Here is a 25,034-nt window from a genome sequence, read left to right on the forward strand (position 1 = left end):
GGGGCTTGACCTTAGCCCCAATATTGAGAGTCGCATGCTTTACTGACTAAGCCAGCCGGGTGCCCCTATCTTTCTATATTTATTGATATCATACATGATTTCCTCATTTATTTTGTTAATGCTATAGAAGACATTGATTTTTTTTTCTTTTTTTGATTTTTTTTCAATTAAACTTTTTATTTGAGATAATTGTAGATTTGTATGCACTTCTAAGGAATAATACAGAAAGATTTCATATACTTTTCCCAGTTTTTCTCATTGATAACATCTTCAAAAAATTATAGTACCGTGTCACTACCAATCAAAGAACGGAATATTCCCATTACTACAAGGATCCTCCATATTGTCCTTTTTTTTTTTTTTGAAAGATTTTATTTATTCATGAGAGACAGAGACAGAGAGAGACAGAGAGGCAGAGACATAGACAGAGGGAGAAGCAAACTTCATGGAGGAAGCCCTACACAGGACACCATCCTGGGACTCCAGGATCATGCCCTGAGCCAAAGGCAGAGGCTCAAGTGCTGAGACACCCAGACATCCCCTTATTGTCCTTTTATTTTTATTTTTATTTTTTTAAAGATTTATTTATTTATTCATGATAGACACAGAGAGAAAGAGAGGCAGAGATACAGGAGGAGGGAGAAGCAGGCTCCATGCCGGGAGCCCGAAGCAGGACCCGATCCCGGGATTCCAGGATCGCGCCCTGGGCCAAAGGCAGGCGCCAAACCGCTGAGCCACCCAAGGATCCCCTTATTGTCCTTTTATAGCCATTCTCATTTTCCTCCTGCCTCCATCCCTTCCTAAACCCTGGGAACCACTCATCTCCATGTCTTTAGTCATTTCTCTTTTTTTTTTTTTTTAATATTTTATTTATTTCTTATTCATGACAGACACAGAGAGAGAGAGCCAGAGACACACAGGCAGAGGGAGAAGTAGGCTCCCTGCAGGGAGCCTGACGTGGGACTCAATCCCAGATCTCCAGTATCACACCTTGGGCTGAAGGCTGAGCTAAACTGCCGGGCCACTGGGGCTGCCCTCTTTAGTCATTTCAGGAATGTTAACACAAATTGAATTATACAGAATGTAACTTTTGGGAGTTGACTTTTTCACTTTTTCTCTGTGGTATGGATATACCACAGTTTAAGCATTCATCCGTGGAAGGTCACGTGGGTTTTCTAGTTTGGGGCTGTTAGTGTAAACTTAAGTCTTTCCCTCAGATAAATGACCAGTGGTGCAGTTGACCATGTAGCAGTTGCATGTTTATTTTTTTTTTTATCGATTGCCAATTAAAAAAAAATTTTTTTTAATTTATTCATGAGAGAGAGAGAGGCAGAGACACAGGCAGAGGGAGAAGCAGGCTCAATGCAGGGAGCCCGACATGGGACTTGACCCCGGGACCCCAGGATCACGCCCTGGACCGAAGGCAGGTGCTCAACTGCTGAGCCACCCAGGTGTCCCAGATTGCCATGTTGTTTACCAAAATGGCCACACCATTTAATATTTCCATCAACAATGTATGAGGAATCCAGTTTTTCCACTTCCTTTCCAGGACTTGGTATTGTCACTATTTTTTTTATTTTAGCCATTCTGGTGGGTATATAGTGATACGTCACAGTAGTTTTACTTTGTATTTCCCTAATGATGCTGGACATCTTTCATGTGCTTGCTTGCTGTCTGTATATATTCTTTGTTCAAATGTCTGTGTTTTTTGACCATTTTTTTTTATTAAAAAATTTTTTTTTTTTTTTTACTTATTCATAGAGACACACACACAGAGAGAGGCAGAGACACAGGCAGATTTTGACCATTTTTTAAATTGGATTTCTTTTAAATATTCCTGTGTTTTTTTTTTTTTTTTTTAACACTACTGAGTTCTGAGAATTCTTTTTTTTTTTTTTTTTTTTTTTTAAAGATTTTATTTATTCATGAGAAACGCAGAGAGAGAGAGAGAGAAGCAGAGACACAGGCAGAGGGAGAAGCAGGCTCCACACAGGGAGCCTGATGTGGGACTTGATCCCGGGATCACGCCTGGGCCGAAGGCAGGTGCTAAACCACTGAGCCACCTGGGCTGCCCTGCCCTGTTTTTTAAATTCCACATGTGATTGAAATCTATGGTATTTGTCTTTCTCTGGCGTATCTTTTTTCTTTTTCTTTTTAATTAATTAATTAATTTATTTATTTATTTATTTTAAAGATTTTATTTATTCATGGTAGATAGACATAGAGAGAGAGAGGCAGAGACACAGGCAGAGGGAGAAGCAGGCTCCATGCCAGGAGCCCAATGCGGGATTCGATCCTGGGACTCCAGGATCACGCCCTGGAACAAAGGCAGGCGCCAAACCGCTGAGCCACCCAGGGATCCCTCTTTTTTTTTAGGGCAGCCCCGGTGGCGCAGCGGTTTAGCACTGCCTGCAGCCAGGGTGTGATCCTGGAGACCCTGGATCGAGTCCCACGTTGGGCTCTCTGCATGGAGCCTGCTTCTCCCTCTGCCTGTGTCTCTGCCTCTCATTCTCTCTCTGTGTCTCTATGAATAAATAAATAAAATCTTTTAAAAAAAAAAGATTTTATTTAGAGCGGGGGTGGGTGGGTGGAGGTGGTGCAGAGAGAGAGGCACCAGCAAACTCCCTGCTGAGCAGGGAGCCAGACATGGCCTTGGTCCCCTGGAATTGTGACCTGGGCCGAAGGCAGATGCTTAACCGACTGAGCCACCCATGCACCATTTGACTGGTTTATACATTCTAGCTCTTTCCATGTTGTCGCAAATGGCAAGATTTCATTCTTTTTTTCATGGCTGATTAATATTCCATTGTGTGTGTACACACATCATATCTGTTCTTCGGGTAAATACCCAGTAGTGCAATTACTGGATCATAAGATAGTTCTGTTTTTAATTTTTTGAAGAACCTCTATGCTGTTTTCCACAACTGGCTGTACCAGTTTGTATTCCCACCAAAAGTCTTATTTATTATTATTATTTTTAAAGATCTTGCTTAGAGATGTCTGGATGACTCAGTTGAGCATCTGCCTTCAGCTCAGGTCATGATCCCAGGGTCCTGGGATCAAGTCCCACGTGGAGCTTCCTGTTCAGCGGGGAGCCTGCTTCTCCCTCTTCCTCTGCCTGCAGCTCCCCTGCTTGTGCTTTCTCTCTCTCTCTCTGTCAAATAAATAAAATCTTTAAGAAAAAAAAAAAAGATTTCATTTATTAGAGAGAATAGAGCACAAGTAGGGGGAGCAGCAGGGGGAAAGGACCTGAGCTGAAGGTAGGCACTCAACAGACTGAGCCACCCAGGTGCCCCAGTACATGAATCTTTTTTTAAAAGATTTTACTTATTTATTCATGAGAGACACACACACACACACACACACACACACGGGGGGGTGGGGGGGGTGGGCAGAGACACAGGCAGAGGGAGAAGCAGGCTCCATGCAGGGAGCCTGACATGGTTCTCGATCCTGGGTCTCCAGGATCAGGCCCTGGGCTGAAGGTGGCACTGAACAGCTGAGCCACTGGGGGCCCCAGTACATGAATCTTTAAGAAAAAAAAAAAAAAAACTACTACACATTCTGTCACATCCTTAATTGAAGTAATAAAGTATGAAAAATAAAACTTGGGGGTGCCTGGGTGCCTCCCTTTGGCTCAGGTCGAGCGCTCAGGGTCTTGGGCTCAAGCCCCGGAGCAGGCTCCCTGCTTACTGGGAGTTTCCTTGTGCCTCTCCCTCTCCCTCTCCCTCTGCCCTCCCCCCAGTTGTAAGGTCTCAGATCTTTTAAAAAAAAAAAAAAAAAAAAGTTTATTTATTAGAGAATATGCATGCACACAGGATGGAGGTGGGAGAGGGAGAGAAAGAACCCCAAGCAGACTCCCCACTGGGTGCAGAGCCCTGTCTCACAACCCCAGATTCTGTCCCATGACCCTGAGATCGTGAGCTGAGCTGAAATCAGATGTTGGATGCTTAATGGACTGAACTGCCCAGACACCCCCAGAACGTGCATTATTAAGCAACACCTGGTTCAGAGCCTGACCTAGTCTCTGCTGAATTTAATTAAAGGTTTGTCTGTTTCTCAAGCTGTGTGTGGCTCCTTCTCGCGACAGTGGCCTTACATCAGAATCATGGCTACGGATTGGCTGGGCAGTATTGTGTCCATCAACTGTGGAGATAGCTTGGGAGTCTATCAGGGACGAGTGTCCGCAGTGGACCAGGTCAGCCAGACCATTTCTCTCACCCGGCCTTTCCACAATGGAGTGAAGTGCCTCGTGCCGGAAGTCACCTTCAGGTGAGTGTCTTTGCTGAGTTTTTCAGATCTAGTCTGGTGGTCTGTGGAGCTTGAGCTTAGGTCCAGTTGCCAGTTTTCTCTTGCAGAGGGCTGCATCTGAGTAGTCTTGTCAGGGGTGAGGTTTTACAGTCTTAACTCTTAGAGGCTAGCGGCTGTTTTCAGCGTAGACTTTATGTCATCATTAACTTTTAGCTAATAGATCAGGGTTTGTGAAACCTTTTCCTAATCTCTGTCAAACACTCAATATTCTTAATTAAAACAGTCAAATTCAGAATCATCTATTTTCTTAGGCTTTTATTATTTGTGTTTTATTGATCTCTCCCTCCCCCACCACCACATAAATGTATCTCTCTTTGTAGATTTGTATTATAATTTATCTCTGGAAGCACACTGTCGCCAGTAGCTGACATCTGTAGTTACAGGAATGTAGTTTTCTTAGTTTTTGTGGATCTCAAGTTCAGTGGCCTTCACATCTCTCTTTTCACCAGTTTTTCATAAAATCTCCCTTTCTTAGGTTAAAATAAGAACAGTGGCAACAAACAACTGTCGGATAAGCGCTTCCTTGACTTTTGGAACGATACCTTCATTTAATCTTTTCTGTAGGAGTATCCATTCTTAATTTATTTCCCCTTCTGAAGTCTCAATAGAAGACATACCCTTTGTGTTCAGGGCTACCCTTATCCCATATGCTTTATATACTCTCCTTTTTGGTCTCCTTTTTTTTTTTTTTTTTTAAATTTTTTTTTTTTTTTATTTATGATAGTCACACACAGAGAGAGAGAGAGAGAGAGAGCGCGCGCGCGGCAGAGACATAGGCAGAGGGAGAGGGAGAAGCAGGCCCCATGCACGGGAGCCCGACGTGGGATTCGATCCTGGGTCTCCAGGATCGCGCCCTGGGCCAAAGGCAGGCGCCAAACCGCTGCGCTACCCAGGGATCCCTTGGTCTCCTTTCATACCGTTCTCAGTCTCTTGTGTCTTCATTTTCAACCTTCATACCCGTTTTCCTCTTTGCATTCTTGTGAAGCCCTCCCCAGCCTTCCCCCACAGTTCACACACTCCTGCACACCCATACACACCAACATACCCACCACGCCTTGTGTGAGCCATCAGCTGTTGCCCTGTCATTTCCCTTCTCTTTATACATACCACAGTTCTTTCCAGAGCAAAATAGTAGTCTGCTTTCATTCCCTTTGTGGCCTCATTCTCTAGTCTTTCCTTACCCCACTTTTCAAACTTCACCATCTTGTGAAACTCACTCTTGCCAAAGTTACAAATGACCTAATAGCCAAATTGAGTTGCAGTATCTTAATTTGAACCTTAATCCAGATGCTCCCTAACTATTGAAGTTCCCTCTTTTAGTTTCTCTGTTGCCTCTTTGGGTTTTCTTTTCATGTATTCTTCCGTTCCTTTACATCCACCTGACATGAGGCTCAATCTCAGGACTCGAGGCTCATGACTTGAGCCAAAGGCAGAGAAACTTAACTGACCAAGCCACCCAGGCTCCCAACAATAGGTCTCTTTAAAGGGCAGTGTTGGTGCCTGAGCCTTGTCCTTAAGTACTCTACCACCTTTCCTCATTTTTGCCTCTGCTATTTCAATGAAATGAAGCCCTGCCATTAAGAGGTACAGACTTCCAGTTATAAAATAAGTAAGACATAAGATGTAAAGGACAACATAGGGAATATGGTCATTAATATAACTTTCAGGGTGCTTGAGTGGCTCAGTCAAGCATGGCTTTTAGCTCAGGTCATGATTCGAGGGGTTCCTGAGATTGAGCCCTGTATTGGGTTCCCTGCTCTGAGGGGGGACTGCTTCTCCCTTTCCCTCTGCCTATAGCTCCCCCTCCTTATGCTGTCTTTTTTTGTCAAATAAATACAATCTTTAAAAAAATATATATATATAAAATAACTTTCTGTGGTGACAGGTACCATTAAACTTTTTGTGGTGATCATTTCGTGGTATATATAAATATCAGATCACTATGTTGTACACCTGGAATTCATATAATACTGTATGTCAACTATACTTCAATTAGGGGGAAAAAATTACAGCTCTGCAAAAGTGTAACTGGTTGCTATTGATCCCAATTTCATCATTTTTATCACTCTCGTGCTTTGTCTTTTTTACATTGCTTGTATTATTTTTTAACGTGTTGAGATATCCATAACATATAGTTTATGTTTTGACCATTTTTCAGTATACAAATCAGTGGCATTAAGTATGTTCACATATTGTGCACCCATCACCACTGTCCACCTCTAGAACTTTTCCATCCTCCCACACTGAAACTTCATACACCATAAACACTAACTCTCCAATCTCTTCTTCCTCTAGCCCTAAAAACCACTTTTTTACTTTTCTTTCTCTGAATTTAACTGTTTTAGGTATGTGAGATCATTTAATAATTGTCCTTTTGTGATGGTGTATTTTACTTAGCATAATGTCTTCAAGGTTCATCCATGTTGTAGCATGTGTTAGAATTTCTCTCCTTTTAAAGGCTAAGTAAGTAAGTACTTCACTGTATGTGCTGTATTTTGTTTATCCATTTATCTTACAGGGGCACTTGGGTTTGCACCTTTTGGCTATTGTGGAGAATGCTGCTATGAACATTGGTGTGACACTGTTACATAGGCAAGTTTTGAGACTTGGACTCTTTTGTGTATTTCAGGGCAGGTGACATTACGGAATTGAAAATTCTGGAGATACCAGGTCCTGGAGAAAACCAGCATTTTGGAGACCTTCATCAGACAGAATTAGGCCCATCTGGTGTTGGATACCAAGTGGGTATCAGCCAGAATGGCATGGGCAAGCTGGTGAAGAAGCCAGCCTCTTCCAGCAGTGCTCCTCAGAATATCCCTAAGAGGACAGATGTGAAGAGTCAGGATGTTGCCATTTCCCCACAGCAGCAACAGTGCTCAAAGAGCTATGTGGACAGGCACACGGAATCCTTGAGTCAATCCAAAAGTTTCCGCCGTCGGCACAACTCTTGTAAGTTGGATCAAATTGATATTTCTTCTTAACCTTGTCTTTCAGGGCTATAAGCTCTTATCCACTGCCATTCTTTAAACAAATTCTTTATTACTCCAGTAAAAATGGATGCTGGCAGAGCTTCACAAAAATACAGCATGATTGTCTTACTGCAGGGCTTGTCTCTCAGGATATTAAGGGAAAGAAAATAAGCTGTTAGAGACACCAACTCCCTGCCCTCTCCCTCCACTTAACTTCCTTCAAGAAAAGTCAGTGACCTGCCTCAAGTTCATATAGATGAAAGCCATTATTGTCTTTAATCTGGTGACTGATGGAGATGGTGGTGTGTGAGTTGAGTCTGCACTTGGCCATTCCTGGGGATTCTTGAATAACTTGTGATTTGGCTCCCATCCTCAAGAAAAGAGGAGAAGGGACTCGCCTGCACATCTCTGTGATCAGTTTCTGACAGACGACAATTTTAAATTTAATTTTTTTTTTAAATTTTTATTTATGATAGTCACAGAGAGAGAGAGAGAGAGAGGCAAGACACAGGCGGAGGAAGAAGCAGGCTCCATGCACCGGGAGCCCGATGTGGGATTCGATCCCGGGTCTCTACAATTTTAAATTTACTGTATTCACTGTCCTTACTGACACATCAAGGAGAAAATGCATGAGTGTATTGATTGCCCAGTTTTGTTTGACACAAATTTTTGGATGCCATTTACTCACTATGGAACTAATTAGAATTAGTTCATTAGAATTTGGTATGTTCTTTAACATATTCACTAAAATAATGGTATAAGAGTGAATTATAACAGATTCACTAGATTCACCAGTACCCTGGGATCATGACCTGAGCCGAAGGCAGATGCTCAACCACTGAGCCACTCAGGCGGTGCCTCCCCTCCTTTTTTTAAAGATTTTATTTATTCATGAGAGACACACAGAGAGAGGCAGAGACATAGGCAGAGGGAGAGACAACTTTCATTAGTAATTTTTTCCTACATATTTTTTTCTTTCTGTTGTTAATGTCTTACATTACTAAGGTAAATTTGTTACAATTACATTATTATTAATTAAAGTCTATTTCATTCTGATAACCTTAGTTTTTATCTACTGTTCCCATTGTAGGCTCCTGTCCAGCACAACACCTTATACTTCGTAATCATGTCTCCTCTTGCCCCTGGTGGTTTCTCAGACTCTCATTGGTTTTGGTGACCTAGACTATTTTGATGTACTGGTCAGGTATTTTGTAGAATATCCCTCAATTGGTATTTGATGTTTTTCTCATGATAGATTGGGGTTATGTATTTGGGGGAAGATGACCACGGAGATGTTATTTTCATCATGTCATGTCAAGGTTATGTTATATCAACATGGTTTATGACATAACATTGACCTTGATAACTGGGCTGAGGGAGTGGGTAGGTCACATTTCTCTTGTAGAGTTCTCCCCACCCCCTTCTATATTAGGAGGAAGTGGACTGTGTGCAATCCACACTTAAAGAGTGGAAAGTTATGCAGGTATCTGCATAAATAGTTTGGAATTCTTCTAAACCAGAGATTTGTCTCTTCTCTCCTATTTACTTATTTTTTATCAGTATGGACTCGTAGGTATTTATCTTATACTTTGGGTTATAATTCATCACTGCTTTATTTTAGTGCTCAAATTGTTTCTGCTTTGGCCACTGGGAGTTGTTTTGTTTAGCTCCTGTGTTCCTTTGACATTCCCCCATTATTGTGGGTGGGTTTTTTCCTAGTACTTCTTTACTTTCTGGTACTACAAAGATACTCCAGGTTTATCCTCTGTATTTCCTACTCTAACCCTAGAATCAGCTGTATCTCCAACGAGCCTTATTTCTTTTATTAGAGAATAGTATTGTAAGCCACTGTCTGGGTGCAAGGTGTGCTCATTTTTACTGGGTGTTGCCTTTTTGGCTGACAGAGCAGGGAAATAGGTATATGTATGCTCACAGTGTATGTACATGTATCTATTACTATTTTCCTGTGTAACTTTCATTAAGCTAAATGTGAGTTCATACTGATGATGTCTCTAACTGGAATCCATTACTACATTTCATCATTCTAGCTGCTTCCTTGTTTTATGTGTAACTTCTCACTTCAGTGAGAACCTGTCTCCTACCATCTGCCATTGGCTTAAATGATTCAGTTCTAGTATGCAGGTATAGCACTATCAGAATTACCAACCTAGACCCTCAACCCCCTTCATTGACTTTTTTTTTTAAGATTTTATTTATTCATGAGAGACACAGAGAGAGGGAGAGGCAGAGACACTGGCAGAGGGAGAAGCAGGCTCCACGCAGAGAGCCGGACGTGGGACTCGATCCCGGGTCTCCAGGATCACACCCTAGGCTGAAGGTGGCGCTAAACCACTGAGCCACCGGGGCTGCCCTTATTTTACTTACTTATTTATTTATTATTTTTTAAAGATTTTATTTTTATTATTTATTAGAGACACAGAGAGAGAGAGAGAGGCAGAGACACAGGCAGAGGGAGAAGCAGGCTCCACGCAGGGAGCCCGACGTGGGACTTGATCCTGGGATCACGGGATCACGCCCTGGGCTGAAGGCGGCGCTAAACCACTGAGCCACCAGGGCTTTCCATATTTTACTTTTTAAAAAGATTTTATTTATTTATTCATGAAAGACACACAGGGAGAGGCAGAGACATAGGCAGAGGGAGAAGCAAGCTCCATGGAGGGAGTCTCATGTGGGACTCGATCTCGGGACTCCAGGATCACGAGCTGAACCGAAGGCAGACACTCAACCACTGAACCACCCAGGTGTCATCCCCCACCCTTTAAAGATTTTATGTATTTATTCATGAGAGACACATACAGAGAGAGGCAGAGACATAGGCAGAGGGAAAAGCAGGCTCTCCGCAGGGGTCTGATGCAGGACTCAATCCCCAGACTGGGATCACACCCTGAGGCAAACGTAGACATGCTCAACTGCTGAGCCACCCAGCTCAATAAATTGGTGCCTCAATTTATTTGATCTTTTTTTTTTTTTTTTTAATTTATTTGATCTTTAACAAGTCACTCTGGTATAAAAATGAGATCACTCTCAGAAACATCCCCTGGTTGATGCTGCTGCTTCTGGTTAGTCTATTCCCTAGTTTATTAAGTACATATAAATAAGGTAAAGAGATCACGGTAGTAAAATGTTAGTCTCTTTCAGGGAACCTTTTTATTTATTTATTTTTATTTTATTTTTTTATTTTTATTTTTTATTCATGAGAGAGAGAGAGAGAGAGAGAGAGGCAGACACACAAGCAGAGGGAGAAGCAGACCCCATGGAGGGAGCCCGACTTGGGACTCGATCCTGGGTCTCCAGGATCAGGCCCTTGGTTGAAGGAGGCGCCAAACTGCTGAGCCACCCAGGCTGCCCCAAGGGAACCTTTTTAAAGAATTTAATTATTTATTTGAGAAAGAGAGAGATGGAGAAAGCATGAGCAGGGGGTAGGAGGAGAGGGAGAAGCTGAGCAGGGAGCCTGATGCAGGGCTCAATCCCAGGATCCTGAGATCATGACCTGAGCTGAAGGTAAGACAGCTAGCCGGCTGAACCACCTAGGCGCTCCTCTTTCAGAGAACTATTTGTGAATCCACATTAGTGTGGAAAAGGTCTGCGGCCTGGGAATTTGATGATAAGATGTGGCTCAAATTGGTTTGTGATAGAAAGTGGGGTTGCCTTTATATATCGGTTCTGTAAAATGAATAGAAAGGTCTGTCAGAGACTTACTTTGTGTTTTATGTGGCATTTTAAGGATTCCAAGAAAATACATTTTTTTCCTACCACAGTTGTAATGTAGATTATCAGTGTTTTTCTCATCGATGAATGAAGAAATAGAGATTAAATATTTTTCTTATTAGAGATACGTAAATAGAATTTTCTCTGGTATATGTACATTGATATTGAGACTAGTAGATTGATAAAACTATAGGAATATAATCTCTGGTTTAGGTGTTCTTTCACAGTGATGAGTTGTCGAGGGATTTGTTGGTTCTAGTTATCTAGTCCAACATTGATAAGAGGTTTAGCACGAGCGGATTTAAATTTCTTTTTTGGGTTGCATGTATATGCACAGTGGTTATAGAGAATAATTCCTGTGACCTTGGTCATTGAACTGACCACTCAGAATATTTGGCAAGTAGATGAATGGAACATTAACCCTGGGAGGTAGAGGGAAACCATTTGAGACCGGCTAAGCTCTCTGTATTATCTGTTCAGTGTAACAGTGATCCCACCATCAGAGGTCAGTTTTTATGGTCCTGCTGAGGTCCTGCTTTGACTTAACCTCCTTGGGTGTGCTTCCTCCAACAGTCTTGAATACCCTGTTGCTGCTGCTGGAGCCCAGTAAGTTGATTGATTACTAAGGCCTGGAATTTGAGGGGTTGAAAAGAAGGTCCCAGATTCTTCATGAAGCCCATAGAGTCTGACATTAAAGCATTTGCAGTTTGACCTTCAGGTGCCCTTTAGCGTGCTAACTGCAGGACAAAGTTCTCCTTTACAATATGTGTGTGACAAAAACCAATAAATAAGTGGCACTGAGGATTACACAACAATGGGTTTGTTGTAAATTAGGCCAAAGGGCTTTTGTGTCAAAGGCTGGCAGCAAAATGGCACAGGAAGGCACCCAGCCTCTAGTCTTAACACATACTTGGCCCTTGTAATTGAAAGGTAAAGAAATCTGTGAAGCACTGTTTATCTTTTCCAAGGGAAGTGCTTTTCTCTCCTAGTGGCCAGAGGCCATTTTAAATACAGAGCCAGGGACACTTGGGTGGCTCAGTGGTTGAGCGTCTGCCTTTGGCTCAGGGTGTGATCCTGGGGTCCTGGGATCAAGTCCCACAACAGGCTCCCTATGAGGATCCTGCTTCTCCCTCTGCCTGTGTATCTGTCTCTCATGAATAAATTAATAAAATCTTTAAAATACATACATACATACATACCTACATACATACATACCTACAGAGCCAGGCTCTTTGGGCTGAGTAAACTAAGTATTGAGATAGCTTATTCACCCAGGACTTCCACTATTAGTATTCAAGTATGAACAAAAGGAAGAATGAGAGACATCTGAGCATATTGGCTTGCCTTCCATTTACTTCATATTGTTTTATCTTTTTCTTGCTGACCTACAATATTTCCTCTTGGGAATTATTTTCATTCTCCTTTCTTGACAGTATTTAGAACATAGCTAGTTCTTAGTATATATTTGTCAAACGAGTGAATATAAGGTCTGTGTTCAGTGAGACTGTGAGGAAATATACTTGACTCCTTCTAAAGGCAAAAATATGGTTTGGTTGCAAGTGGTGTTTGTAGTCTTCAGGCTGAGCCAAAAATGGCTTCTTCCATTTTACTGCTTTTCCCCTGTCTTCTCTCAAATTGATGATTGCTTGTCTCCATCTGTCGTTGTGTTAGATCCTGAGTAGTTCATTGTCAGTTCCTACAGGCATCACTGCGGTCCTTTCCTCCTGTGCTCCCTCCTCGTATTATTGTTGGCCTCTTCATCTTCCTTTCCTTTTCAGTCATACATGGTTTCCATAGTGCCCTTTCTTTCCCATAGTTCCCTTTCTTTCCCATAGTTAATCTCAAGTTGCGTTTTCTTTTGTGACCTCTTTTAACCTCTTAACTTTTGATGTTTGTTTGGGGTGTTCTGTTTGTGTGTGTGTGTGTGTGTGTGTGTGTGTGTGTGTGTGTAATATGGCTGTTTTTATTAATTCAGAGACCTGTGTATTTATGATGGGCCAGGCAAAGAACTGGGTGACAGATCTGGATGATAGGGTTCCTACCCTTGGTTGACTTACAGTGTCCTTGGGGAGTTAGAGTAAGAACACCTATAACTGCAGAAGAAAGTAGGTGTATTCTAGGGCAAGTGCTAGTGGAATGGCACCCACACTGCTGCAGGTGGTCAGATGGAGTAATCAAGGTGGTGTGTTTGGGCTGAGTCTGACAATAAAAATGAGAAATAGCCTAAACGTTCATCAGTAGGTATGGTATAGATCAGTAGAGTATAATCTATAAAAAATCATATAAAAAGATACTTGGAGGGATGCCTGGGTGGCTCAGCGGTTGAGTGACTGCTTTTGGCTCAGGGTGTGATCCTGGGGTCCCAGGATCGAGTTCCACATCAGGCTACTTGCTCAGCAGAGAGCTGCTTCTCTCTGTCCCTCTGCTGCTCCCCCTGCTTGTGCTCTCTTTTTGTCAAATAAATTAAATCTTCAAAAAAATAACCATCTTAAGTATTTTCTTACTTTTCTAATACCTTGTAATACTTTTTTTTTTTTTTTTTTTTGGTAAAGATTATTTATTAATGAGAGAGAGAGAGGCAGAGACACAGGCAGAGGGAGAAGCAGGCTCTATGTAGGGAGCCCGACGCGGGACTCCATCCCGGGACTCCAGGATCACGCCCTGGGCCGAAGGCAGGCGCTAAACCGCTGAGCCACCCAGGTGTCCCCCTTGTAATACTTTAAAGCATTATAACAGTGAAGTAATCTTTGTGAAAAAGTTCATGATAAATGTTAATGTAAAAGTGGATTATATCAGGATGCTCTGGCTGTGAGTAATAGAAACCCTACCTAGTGGCTCAAATGATAGAGAAATTATGTCACAGGTGAAGTCCAGAGTTAGGACGTTTCTAGGTACGGTACAATCAGGCCTTCAGTCTTATTTCTCTGAAGCTCTCCTTTGTAGGTTGGCTTTGTCCTCAAACTGGAACTAGCTGGCTTCAGCAGTTCTGTGTGTCTCCTCCAGATTTTTCAAGGAGAGAAGAAAGACATTGTCTCTTCCAGTGTATCATCTTTAGCAGGGTTTCTTAATCTCAGTACTCTTGGTATTTTGGGCCAGATAATTTTGTTGTTGTTATGGGAGACTGTCCTGTGCATGGTAGTATGTTTAGCAGTATAGCAGTATCCCTGGACTTTAGCTTCTAGATACCAGGAGCGCTTCTCAACCACCACCAGTTTTAACAACCAAAAATGTTTCTAGACATTGTCAGATGTCCCATGTGGGATAGTATTGCCCTTGATTGAGAATCAAAAGTTCTTTAGGAGTGAAGAAACCTTTATCAGAAACTGCTGCAAATCTGTCCTCTGCCCCCGCCCCCCGCCACCCCATCTTGTCTTCTTGACCAGTATTTTTCTCGTACCCATGCTTAAATCAGTTGTTGGCATGATTGATTCAGAAATTAACCCACTCCTTCGCCTTAGAGGAGAGTGTAGTATCTTGTCTGAACAAAAATGGATTTTATTATTTATTTTATTTATTTTTATTTTATTTTATTTTATTATTTTATTTTATTTTATTTATTCATGAGAGACAGAGAGAGAGAGAGGCAGAGACACAGGCAGAGGGAGAAGCAGGCTCCATGCAGGGTGTCCGACACGGGACTCGATCCCGGGTCTCCAGGATCACACCTTGGGCTGAAGGCAGGCACTAAACCACTGAGCCACCCAGGGATCCCTTTTTTAAATTTTATTTTATTTATTTATTTATTTTTTAAATGGATTTTATTCTAAGGGTAGAGAGGTCTGGATGTTGGATAGGCAATAACATAGTCTGCTTATAGGGCAAAGAACTCTAAAATTGCTTATCTGTGGCAAGGGCCTGTTGAAAGTGCCATGGTGGAAGATGTAGGCAATTTGACTTACTGGGTCAGCAGAAGTGATTGAGAGTTTTAGTAAAGGAGAAGATGAGCATAACATTAGATGAGGACTGGGGTTATGTTATATTGTTCACTGTTGACTCTCTAGCACTTAGCACTGATCCCAGTGGATAACAGATGCTTAATGAACATTTTTGAACGAATTTAGAAAAAACTGCTGATCAGAATTCTCTCCTGAGTGAAATGTGTTTTGGATTCAATAAGCAGTGATGTGATGATAGGTGCAGTTGGCTGAAATGAAGATACTCTTGGAGACCACTCCATTCATTTCTCTCAGATAAACTATATTTAGCTTCTTTTTTGAGTAGCATGTCTTGGTTATATACTGTATTCCTAGAATCTAACTCTGGCACACAGCATGCTTTCACTAAAATTTTTTGTCAGATTATTAGAACCCAGATTTTGACAACTTTGTCATTGTTTCATAGTTGAAGCTGTTTATGGTGGCTCAGCTAGATCTTTCTCTCCTTTATAATTTTGGTCAGCCTTATTAGTTTTTTTCAGAGGCTAAATATCATCTTCCAGCTTAGCCCTTTTCCTTACTAATATTTGGCATTAGGAAGCTTTGGACAAGGGTGCCTGGGTGGCTCAAACTTCTACCTTTGGCTCAGGTCATGATCCCAGAGTCCCAGGATTGAGTTCCACATTGGGCTCCCTGCTCAGCCAGGTGTCTGCTTCTCCCTCTTCTCTTATCCCTTCCCCTGTTTGCGCTCCATCTCTCTAAAATAAAAATAAAATCTTCCAAAAAACAAAAAAAGACTTGGGATACGAAGTCTGTTTGATCTTTTTCTCCTCTCGTCTCCTCTCCTCCTCTCCTCCCCTCTCCCCTCCATTTTTTTTGAAAGATTTTATTTATTTGACAGAGAGTACAAGCAGGGGAGTGGCAGGCAAAGAAGGAGACTCCCTGCTCCCTGCTGAGCAGGGAGCCTGATGCAAGGCTCAGTTCCAGGCCCTTGAGATCATAACCTGAGCTGAAGTCAGACACTTAACCGACTGAGCAACCCAGGTGCCCAGCACATACCTTTCAAAGTAATTATTGTAATTGATCTTGCCAGTATTGAAGAGTTTGTTACACAAATGTTTATTGACTGCCTGCTATGTGCTAGGAACTATGCTGGGGTTACAACAGTGAGCATTTTATATACAGGGAAATTGAGAAGTTGGATGACAGGTGTAAGATTATATAACATGTTAACAAGAACTGCAGCTAGATCCTAAGTCTCCTGGCTGGTCCATAGGGTAGAAAGGAGTTGCTGTGAGAAGTTAGAGTAGTATAGCTGGATGGAAATGTGTAAGGGGATTTGTTTGTGATCTTTCTAACCTCTACCTGAGTATTTTTAATAATTGAGGAGCTTTTAGTCTTTCAAAAGGAAGTACATTACCATATTGGATATTTAAACCATATTGGAGGTTGCATTTGGCATACCAATAACCTGAGATCAAATAAAAATTAGATGTTAGCTTGCTTGGTAAGCAATGAATTAAAAGCCAGTTGGGTATTCTCTTCTTATGAGCTTCAGGTTACAAAGAGTTGGCCCTATTTCGCTGTTAACTGCTAGACATTGGAGATCAAACTACCCAGACCTGTGGGAAGAAACGATTCTACTCTTGCTCTTCCACATTTTTGATATTCATTTGTCAAAAAACCTCTGTTGACTAATTTCTTCATGAAGGATAGAACTGGTTAAGATTTCTGGGAGTTGTACTTATTTTATATTCACTATTATTAGGTAATATATGAAATAAATTATTCCATGAGATTTGTGGTAGTTTGTGCTACTTTAATGTGATCTAGATATAGCTTTTACCATCTTCACTTTGATTCCTATAATGTTCTCTATAAAGGACTAATGTATTTTCCACTTCCCCTGAGTATTTCCTGTGGGCACACTGACCTTAGTCCTTGTTTTTTCTCTAGGGTCATCTAGTAGCAGACACCCAAATCAGGCAACTCCAAAGAAAAGTGGCTTAAAGAATGGCCAAATGAAGAATAAAGATGACGAGTGCTTCGGGGATGATATCGAAGAGATCCCAGATACAGATTTTGATTTTGAAGGGAACCTGGCCCTTTTTGATAAGGCAGCTGTGTTTGAGGAGATTGATACCTATGAGAGGAGAAGTGGTACCCGTTCCCGGGGCATCCCAAATGAAAGACCAACTCGGTACCGCCATGATGAGAACATCTTGGAGTCAGAGCCCATTGTCTACCGGCGGATCACAGTGCCCCACAATGTGAGCAAGGAGTTCTGCACGGGTGAGTTGCACCAGGTCTCCATCCTACTGGCTGCTCTCCTGTTTTTGTTTTGCTTGAAAGAGAATGATGTAGATTCTGAATCAGACTCTTGCAGTAGGAATTAACTAAGTGGCTTTGTGGTTGGCACATTCTTATCGTCTCTTGGGAATCGTGGTTAATATGGCATCCTACCTACCATGGTGATGTGGAGGTGTGGGGTAGGGGGCTGATTTCATGTCCATTGGTGTCCTGCATCTGACAGGATCTGGTCTGTTCTTTATTTAGTGTATAATGATTAACAACTAAAGGCATAGGAGCCAACTATGTAGATTCACATAATCAGATCTCTCACTTTTCACTTTGGCTTGCCTGCTACTGCCTAGGTATTTTACGGGAAGTTCACCTGTTTTACTAGTTATTTATTGGTGTAAAAAACATTCGAAGATAGATGGTTGAAACCACTGGCTAAAATTGGGGTTTCAGTAAATCACATTTGTTGTTACTACATTGTTCTCATCTCCTGCTAGCCCTGGTCATGGGAGGTTTGGCTGGTCCTATTTCTCACTTAACAAAGTAGTGTCTTGGTAGTTATGTAGGTCACTGTATAGGATAGTCTGTTACCTCAGTGGTTTTAAGTTTCTTTTTTTGTGACATGAGGATCTTTTCTTCAAACGTGGCATTTGAGGCACATAAAACCAGCAATGGGAGAGGTGATCTACCTCACCCCTGGCCTTGTCCCTTCCCAGAGTTTCTTCGAATACAATTTGAAAACCATTCTTATTGAATGATCTTAAAGAGCTGAACGAGGAATCATAATATTTTTTTTTAATTTTTATTTATTTATAATAGTCACATAGAGAGAGAGAGAGAGGCAGAGACACAGGCAGAGGGAGAAGCAGGCTCCATGCACCGGGAGCCCGATGTGGGATTCGATCCCGGGTCTCCAGGATTGCGCCCTGGGCCAAAGGCAGGCGCCAAACCGCTGCGCCACCCAGGGATCCCGGAATCATAATCATTTTAATTAGAGGAGGAACTAAGTATAATACTCATTTTGGTTTGAGGGTTTGAGTATAAGGAATATAAATTTAGAACAGTAGTAGCAGTTATAGAAAGTAATATGGAAATTTGGAGGAAAATCAGATACAGCATGGCTTTTTTGTAAGGCCGTGTTGTATTTTATTTAGTTTGCTGAGTATAGAAGTTTGCATGCATTTTCCACGTGGGGGGAGAAAAAAGCAGGCTGCCAGGCTAAGAGAGACTGCCAGATTATTATTTTCCGTTGTTCACTGGCGGACTCTGATGGGCATGCCTCTTTACTAAGGTGGTTTCCCTAAGTGGTACTGACAGTGTGACTTACTGAACTCTTGATTTTTACCACTTGTGTGTGGGCAGACAGCCTAGCTCAGAATCAGGCTTCATTTCATTTGCCAGGTGTGAAGCTTTTCAGAGGCAGCCATCATCCTGCAGGTCTGAAAATACAGTCAGCTCTTGCCATTCAGCTGCCTCTACCTGTAGCTTTTCTTTCACTGCCCACAGCAAAATAAGCTGCCTCTACCTGTAGCTCACTGAGCTGAGGTGATCAGGTCATGCAGCAGGTCCTTTCCCTGAAATTCCTGAGCTTGGGGAGATATGGCCTGCCTTGGAATGAAGTGGCTAAAAGGAAGAAAATAGTAAACTCAGGAAAGATTATCAGATCTAAAAGAGCCTGAGAAAACATTGCTAAAGTAGGCAAAGGGGAGTGTGAGAATTTTTTACTACTACACAGTCAGCCTCCCCAACTTGATTTTCACTCACACTTTCTTTAATTTTTTTAATTTTTATTTTTTTAAAGATTCTATTTATTTATTCATGAGAGACACAGGGAGAGGCAGAGACATAGGCAGAGGGAGAAGCAGGCTCCCCACAGAGAACGCAATGTGGGACTCTATCCCAGGATCCCAGGGTCACACCCTGAGCTGGAGGCAGACGCTCAACCACTGAGCCCACCCAGATGCCGTGTTTAATTTAATGACAAATAGAAAGTTCTGTGCTCTCACATGAAACTATTTTCCAGAATTGCCATTAACAAACCTAAAACAAACTATATGAGCTGGTCCTCAGCCAGGAACTCAGATATGGTGGCTGACCAGTTGGACTTCACTGAGGCATGACAGTGAGGGGCTAAGAAGGCCCCACAGCTTCATGCTATCTGGTTTTTCTCTTTGTCCTCAGTAGTGATAAGAGTGGAAATGAAGCCCTTTTGCCAAGCAGGGTCTATGCTGGAAATAGCGAGCAAACAAACCGTTGCCTTGTTGAGCAGCTTCTCCTACAGGTGGTTTTTATCTCTGTTCCATCAACAAGGCACAAGTTGGTTTCTACTGTTACTCAGATGGTACCTGGCTGGGGGCACTTTTCCACTTGGATCTCCTATGCAGATGTTATGGTCAGAATAAGGCAAACTATCTAGAACATGTGGAGAAACAACAACATAAGACTGTCAAATGTTAGCGTTAGGTTACTTCATCACTTAGTATGATTTTCTTGTTTTACAGATGAGGACATTGAGGCCCAGAGAGATAAAGACTCTAACAAACCTTATATTTTCTTTTCTTTTCGGAAGGTCGCTAAGTTAAAGAGGAGGAAGGATATAGTATCAGAGGAGAAGGGCCGTGTAATGGCGGAATAGACTATAGTCGTTTCTCTTTAGAGTCCGCAGAAGCAGATCAACTTAGATCGGTCGTTGTGGAGGGTGGCTTGGATAGCTCCCCAGCTAGCCTTCTGGCATGTCCTAGATTCCCAAATGCCTTATTTTCTACTAATCTCCAGGGTACAAAAGAACAACGACATGTTTACTACCCATTGGTGTGATGGCTTGGGTCTTAGGATTCTGACAGCTTGCTGCTGGTATCCAGCACGTTGACTGTGTGCTGAGTGGTGTCAACAGTTTCTAAGCCATTTTCTGTAATTGCCACACTCCTCTTGGCAGTACAATACCAGCTGTGTGTATGTATGTGATGGGGTAGTATTATAAAAGGTCTGTCAATTGGAAAAACACATTAAGGAAGCAGCTAAATTTAGCTCTTTGTTCAACCCAGATTTTTTCTCTGGAAAGCCTTTTTGAGTCCTTTGACAGTGTTACTGTGCCCAGCAGTTGTGGGTGGTCAGACATTTCTCTAGCGTGGACTTAGCCTGCTAAATAATGATATCTAGTGGTCACATACTTGTGTATTAAGTTTGGCTGTAAAGTGTGAGATGTGTGTGAGCACTCTTCAGTTGTGAGAGGTCCTCAAAGAATACTGGGTAGGAGAGAGGTAAGGCTTTATGGAAGAATATTTGCTCAACATTCATACTGTTCTAAAAGAAATACTGAAGACCTTTTGTTCATCTAAATACTATGCTTATTTTGTGTAAGTCACTCTTAAGACCTTGCATTTGTTATTAAGATGTATTAGGAAGGGGCACTCAGGTGGCTCAGTCGATTAAGTGTCCAGCTCTTGATTTTGGCTCAGATCATGATCTCAGGGTCTTGGGATCAAGCTCTATGCTCAGTGGGAGTGGGGGTGGGGCCTGCTTGAGATCCCTGTCCCCTGTCCCCATTCCAGCACACGTGCACTCTCTCTCTCAAATACATCTTTTTTTTTTTTTTTTTTTTTAAGATTTATTAGGAAATGGAAGGATACCATATTTGCCTGGAGTCCAGTGAGTGTGGACATTAGTTGTGCTGGATGTTGAGAGGCAGGAGAGGTTCTGAAAGGTGGGCTGATCAGGAATAGCCTTACAAAGGGAGCAGGACAGAAGCCTTGAAGCATGGGCAGGATTTCAGCAGGCAGAGAGGAAGAGGAGTATGTGGGTAGGCCGATAGGTGCTGGTGAATAGTGTGACTAAAGGGCCCTGTGGGAGGTTTGGCCAGGGCAGACAGTGTTGGGGAACTAGCAGGAATTAAAAATAGCTTTGGATCACAGAGCACAGAGCCTTGTGTGCATATGCTATCCTTGTCCTATGCCATAGGGAACAACTGAAGGATTCTGAAGAATGAAAGAGATGCGATCCCAGATCTCATTAGAAAGACTTACAGTCTTGAAGACTGGTCTCATGATAGATTTCAGAGTAGAGTGAGAGGAGAGAGAGCAGAACCAGGAAGACTAGTTAGGCTCATGATGTAACTAATGTACCAGAGGTTTGGACCACTGAATGGGATGGAAGACAAAGGTGTGAGAGAAGTGACAGAGCAGAACTTGATGGCTGAAAGCAGGTGAAAAAGGGTTGAGTGAGCGGGAGGTTTCAAAGGCATTGCACCTGTGGGGCAGGAAGAATGGCAATGAGTGTCTAGCTGTCGTTAGTTTGCCAAGTCTGCGTGGTTATGTGATTTCCCTCCTGTGGTGCTTTGTGGCTGAGCTCAGAAAAAGCAGATAGTAGAGTTATCACACTGAGAGGTCAGGGAGTTACTAAAAGCTTCAATGAGGAGGCTTCTGTAGAGTCAGAGAATGGAGTTATGTAGCCAAATGGGGGATGCTGAGCCTTTCCTTTTCTGTAAAATGGGATAAAATTGTCAATTAAATGAGATCATGTGGAAAAGCAGCTAGTACAACGCCCAACTTATGATTGTTGGTATTTGACTTCAAGTATGAATGTGAAGGCTGCCTCAGGAAGGTTATTTCAAAGCACCTACATTTATACAATTTCTACTATGTGAGAGGTGCCATTCTAGATCCTCTGGGTATTGTTGGTCACCTCAGAGGCCTTATGGAGTAATTAAATGTTACGGATTAATTAGGTTATCAAGTAACCAAATAATAGAAGTATGTACAAGGTTTGGAGGTGGGAGCCTGGCTCAGGAGAAGCAGCAGCATTATGATCAGTGTCATAGTATTGAAAGTTCATTGGATGTTTACTGTGTCACGGGCACCATTCTAAGCACTTCACATGTTTGTCACAATTTTCATGGAGTGCAATTATGAGATTACACCATTCTCCTCATTAAAAATATTTTTTTTAAAATTTTTATTTATTTATGATAATCACACGCACACACACACACACACACACAGAGGCAGAGACATAGGCAGAGGGAGAAGCAGGCTCCATGCACTGGGAGCCCGACCTGGGATTCGATCCCAGGTCTCCAGGATCACACCCTGGGCCAAAGGCAGGCGCTAAACCGCTGTGCCACCCAGGGATCCCTATCCTCCCCATTTTTGTTATTATCCCCATTTTGTTGGCATTAAGTAATCCGGTAAACCTTTCAAATCAGGAAAGACTAAACTGTCTCGAATTCATTTCCTGAGTGCTAATAAATTCTTCTTTGGCATATTTATTCAAGAACTCTTCCTGTTGGGTAGAATTCTTACTAACTTGTGCCGTTTGTTTTCCACTGTGTAGTCTCCTTCTGCCCTCGAGTGTGTAGAAACCCAGATGAGAGGCAGTGGGGTGCTATTGGTGCACACACTGAATCTCTGCAGTTGTCTTATCTGCTTTTCCTGAAGGATGTTCCTGTGCCTCCTTACTATCTACCTGCTGAGATTTGGTGAGCAGCAAGTGTATGAGGAGGATGACCTGAAGTAGGGTTACTGTTTACTGCAAAAGTCGAAGTTTGAGTGAGGCACTCTGGTCTGAGTTCCCTTTGAGTCCAGCACCACTTACACGTGCCCATTTCTCTTGGTAAAAGCAGTTCTGGTTCCTACTCTGAAGGGGAGCTGCTGGTGAAGCCACCATTGGTTCTGTTGCTTTATGGCTTGTCTCTTTACACTGCCCACCTTGGCTAGCTAAATCTTTGAGCTTCAGTGGGGATGTGTCTTGCTCTTAGGACAAGCTTGACCTTCATATTTGAGGCTGGCAGTTGTCTTCCACAGCTAGTCTTGCATTTCTGTCTCTGAGCTCTGGCTGCCTTCTTTTGCTTCTTGTCACCAAGAGGTATGCTAATGTTTTCAAGACCAGCAGTGTTCTTATCTCTTGAAGAACAGATAATCAGGAAATCTGTTTTGGGTTTGTATGTATGTTCAGCAGGAATTCCGGAAGAAATAAATCTTTGAGTTTAGAAGTGGCCATTGAAGAATTTTACTCTAAGGGTATAGTGAGACCTCCTTCAGCAGTTGTGCTCCTGAGAACCACAGGGACATATCCGGAAGTAGATTCTAGGAGATGTTCTGGGTTGGAATGCTGCACTAACACACTTGTGCTGTAGCAGATGCCACTATGACTTACTCACTGAACAGAGTTAATGAAACTGGTTTTTGAAATTGTGTCTCTGCAAGTGGACTTCCTTGGCAGTGACTTGGTTGGTTTTGGGAACCTCAGGTTCTAAGCAGATCCTCTAGTTGAGAGAGTAGTCAGTCCCCTTAATGTTGTGTCCTTCAGAGTTTCTGGGCCTGGATAAGATGGTGGATACTTGTCATAGACTTGAAGGGCTTGGTTGTAGTCATCGGCAGTCTCATGAAGTTATAGGGCAGTATTGTTAAGACTCGTCCCCCAGCCTCGAGTCCCGGGATCGAGTCCATGTCGGGCTCCTTGCGTGGAGCCTCCTTCTCCCTCTGCCTGTGTCTCTGCCTCTCTCTCTCTGGGTCTCTCATTAATAAATAAATAAAAACTTAAAAAAAAAGACTCGTCTCCCAGTATCGAACATTTGTGCTTCCTTTGCATGGGACAAGGTCTTTGCATGGGACAAGGTCTCACGACAACTTGTTGCCAGAGTTTTAATTTAAGAATTTAAATTCAAACTAAGAGCTGGAGGGTCTGGGGCTTTGGCACATTATAGCCCAACACTTGAGTTTTAAAATTTTTTAAGAGAGAGCACTTGAAGGGCAGGGGGAAGGGCAGAGGGAAGGAGAAGAATCATAAGCAGGTTCCTTGCTCAGCACCACTGAGCCTGATGCAGGGCTTAATCTCATGACCCTGAGATCATGACCTGAGACAAAAATCAAGAGTCATACACTTAACCAAGTGAGCCACCCAGGTGCCCCCTTCCCCTGACACCTGAGTTTTTGCTAAAGCTGCTAGTTGTTTATATTATATTATATTATATTATATTATATTATATTATATTATATTATATCATACCATACCATACCATACCATATCATATCATATCATATCATATTATTTTTTAGAGAATGAATTGGTCTCTAAATATGATCACTCTGCCAATATGTATCCTCTTGCCACCATCCAGAGCCACAGGTGTCTAGCCAGTGAGGATGGAGCTTGATTTCATTGTATGCACTATCCACCATCTTCCTTAAATTTGACACACTAATATTCAGGAGTCATATTCTCCTCCTGCCCAATGTTCTTGCTTCCTTTGCATTCCTGTTTCTTTCACTGCAGTCACTATTCTTAAGGTATCTGGCATAAAACTTTGTAACTACCTTCACCTTTTCCTTCTCATAAAAATTCATGCCATGTGCAGCCCCTCATTTGGATGTGTCCAGAGCCTTGGAAGCTTGACTACCCTGTGTCCTCCTACAACTGGACCTTGAGAGCTTGTTTGGAGGTTCTAGTAGGGGAGCGCAGCTACCTTGACCGAAGAATGGTCCTCCATTGGGGAAGGTCATCCTCTTTGACCAGTGCACTGCTTTAGGAGGAACACACATAGAGCAGTGAGGGAGGAAGGGGATACTCGCCTAGTCAGCCAGACCAGCCAGATGAACCCTAGCGACTAGAGGGGTAACAGATGCTGCACCCTTACAGCCCTTTTTCTAATTCAATAGCAGATGTAGTGATTCCTTCTGTAGCAGCCCTGGCAAGGAATTTTCCTTTATCTGCAGTATTCATTCTGGCTTCAGGTTCTCTTCTTATTCATTCAGAATTGCCATTGAAGTGCTCATGACTTTTCAGTTTCTTGTGCTACTCCACGAGTTCCCTTTGTCCCTTGATATCAGTTCTGCTTAGTCTTTCTGTTCATTTT

The 25,034-nt window shown here is 42.4% G+C and overlaps 1 protein-coding gene across 6 annotated transcripts in view; it reads left to right on the forward strand.

Moving 5' to 3' along the window:
• The window catches only part of EDC3 (enhancer of mRNA decapping 3), a 48,347-nt gene that overhangs the window by 8,568 nt on the left and 14,745 nt on the right, over positions 1-25,034 (forward strand). For 3 of the 6 annotated variants that reach the window (XM_041742908.1, XM_041742907.1, XM_041742912.1), the window contains exons 3-5: positions 4,065-4,272; positions 6,941-7,260; positions 16,841-17,176. In XM_041742908.1, the coding sequence (XP_041598842.1) occupies positions 4,109-4,272; positions 6,941-7,260; positions 16,841-17,176 (820 nt within the window). In that variant the 5' untranslated portion in view covers positions 4,065-4,108. Of the gene's footprint in view, positions 1-4,046; positions 4,273-6,940; positions 7,261-16,840; positions 17,177-25,034 lie in introns of all 6 variants that reach the window. The other 3 variants (XM_041742910.1, XM_041742909.1, XM_041742911.1) reach the window with 2 other exon arrangements.

Source organism: Vulpes lagopus, chromosome 2 (assembly GCF_018345385.1).
Source record: "Vulpes lagopus strain Blue_001 chromosome 2, ASM1834538v1, whole genome shotgun sequence".
Classification (NCBI taxonomy): domain Eukaryota; kingdom Metazoa; phylum Chordata; class Mammalia; order Carnivora; family Canidae; genus Vulpes; species Vulpes lagopus.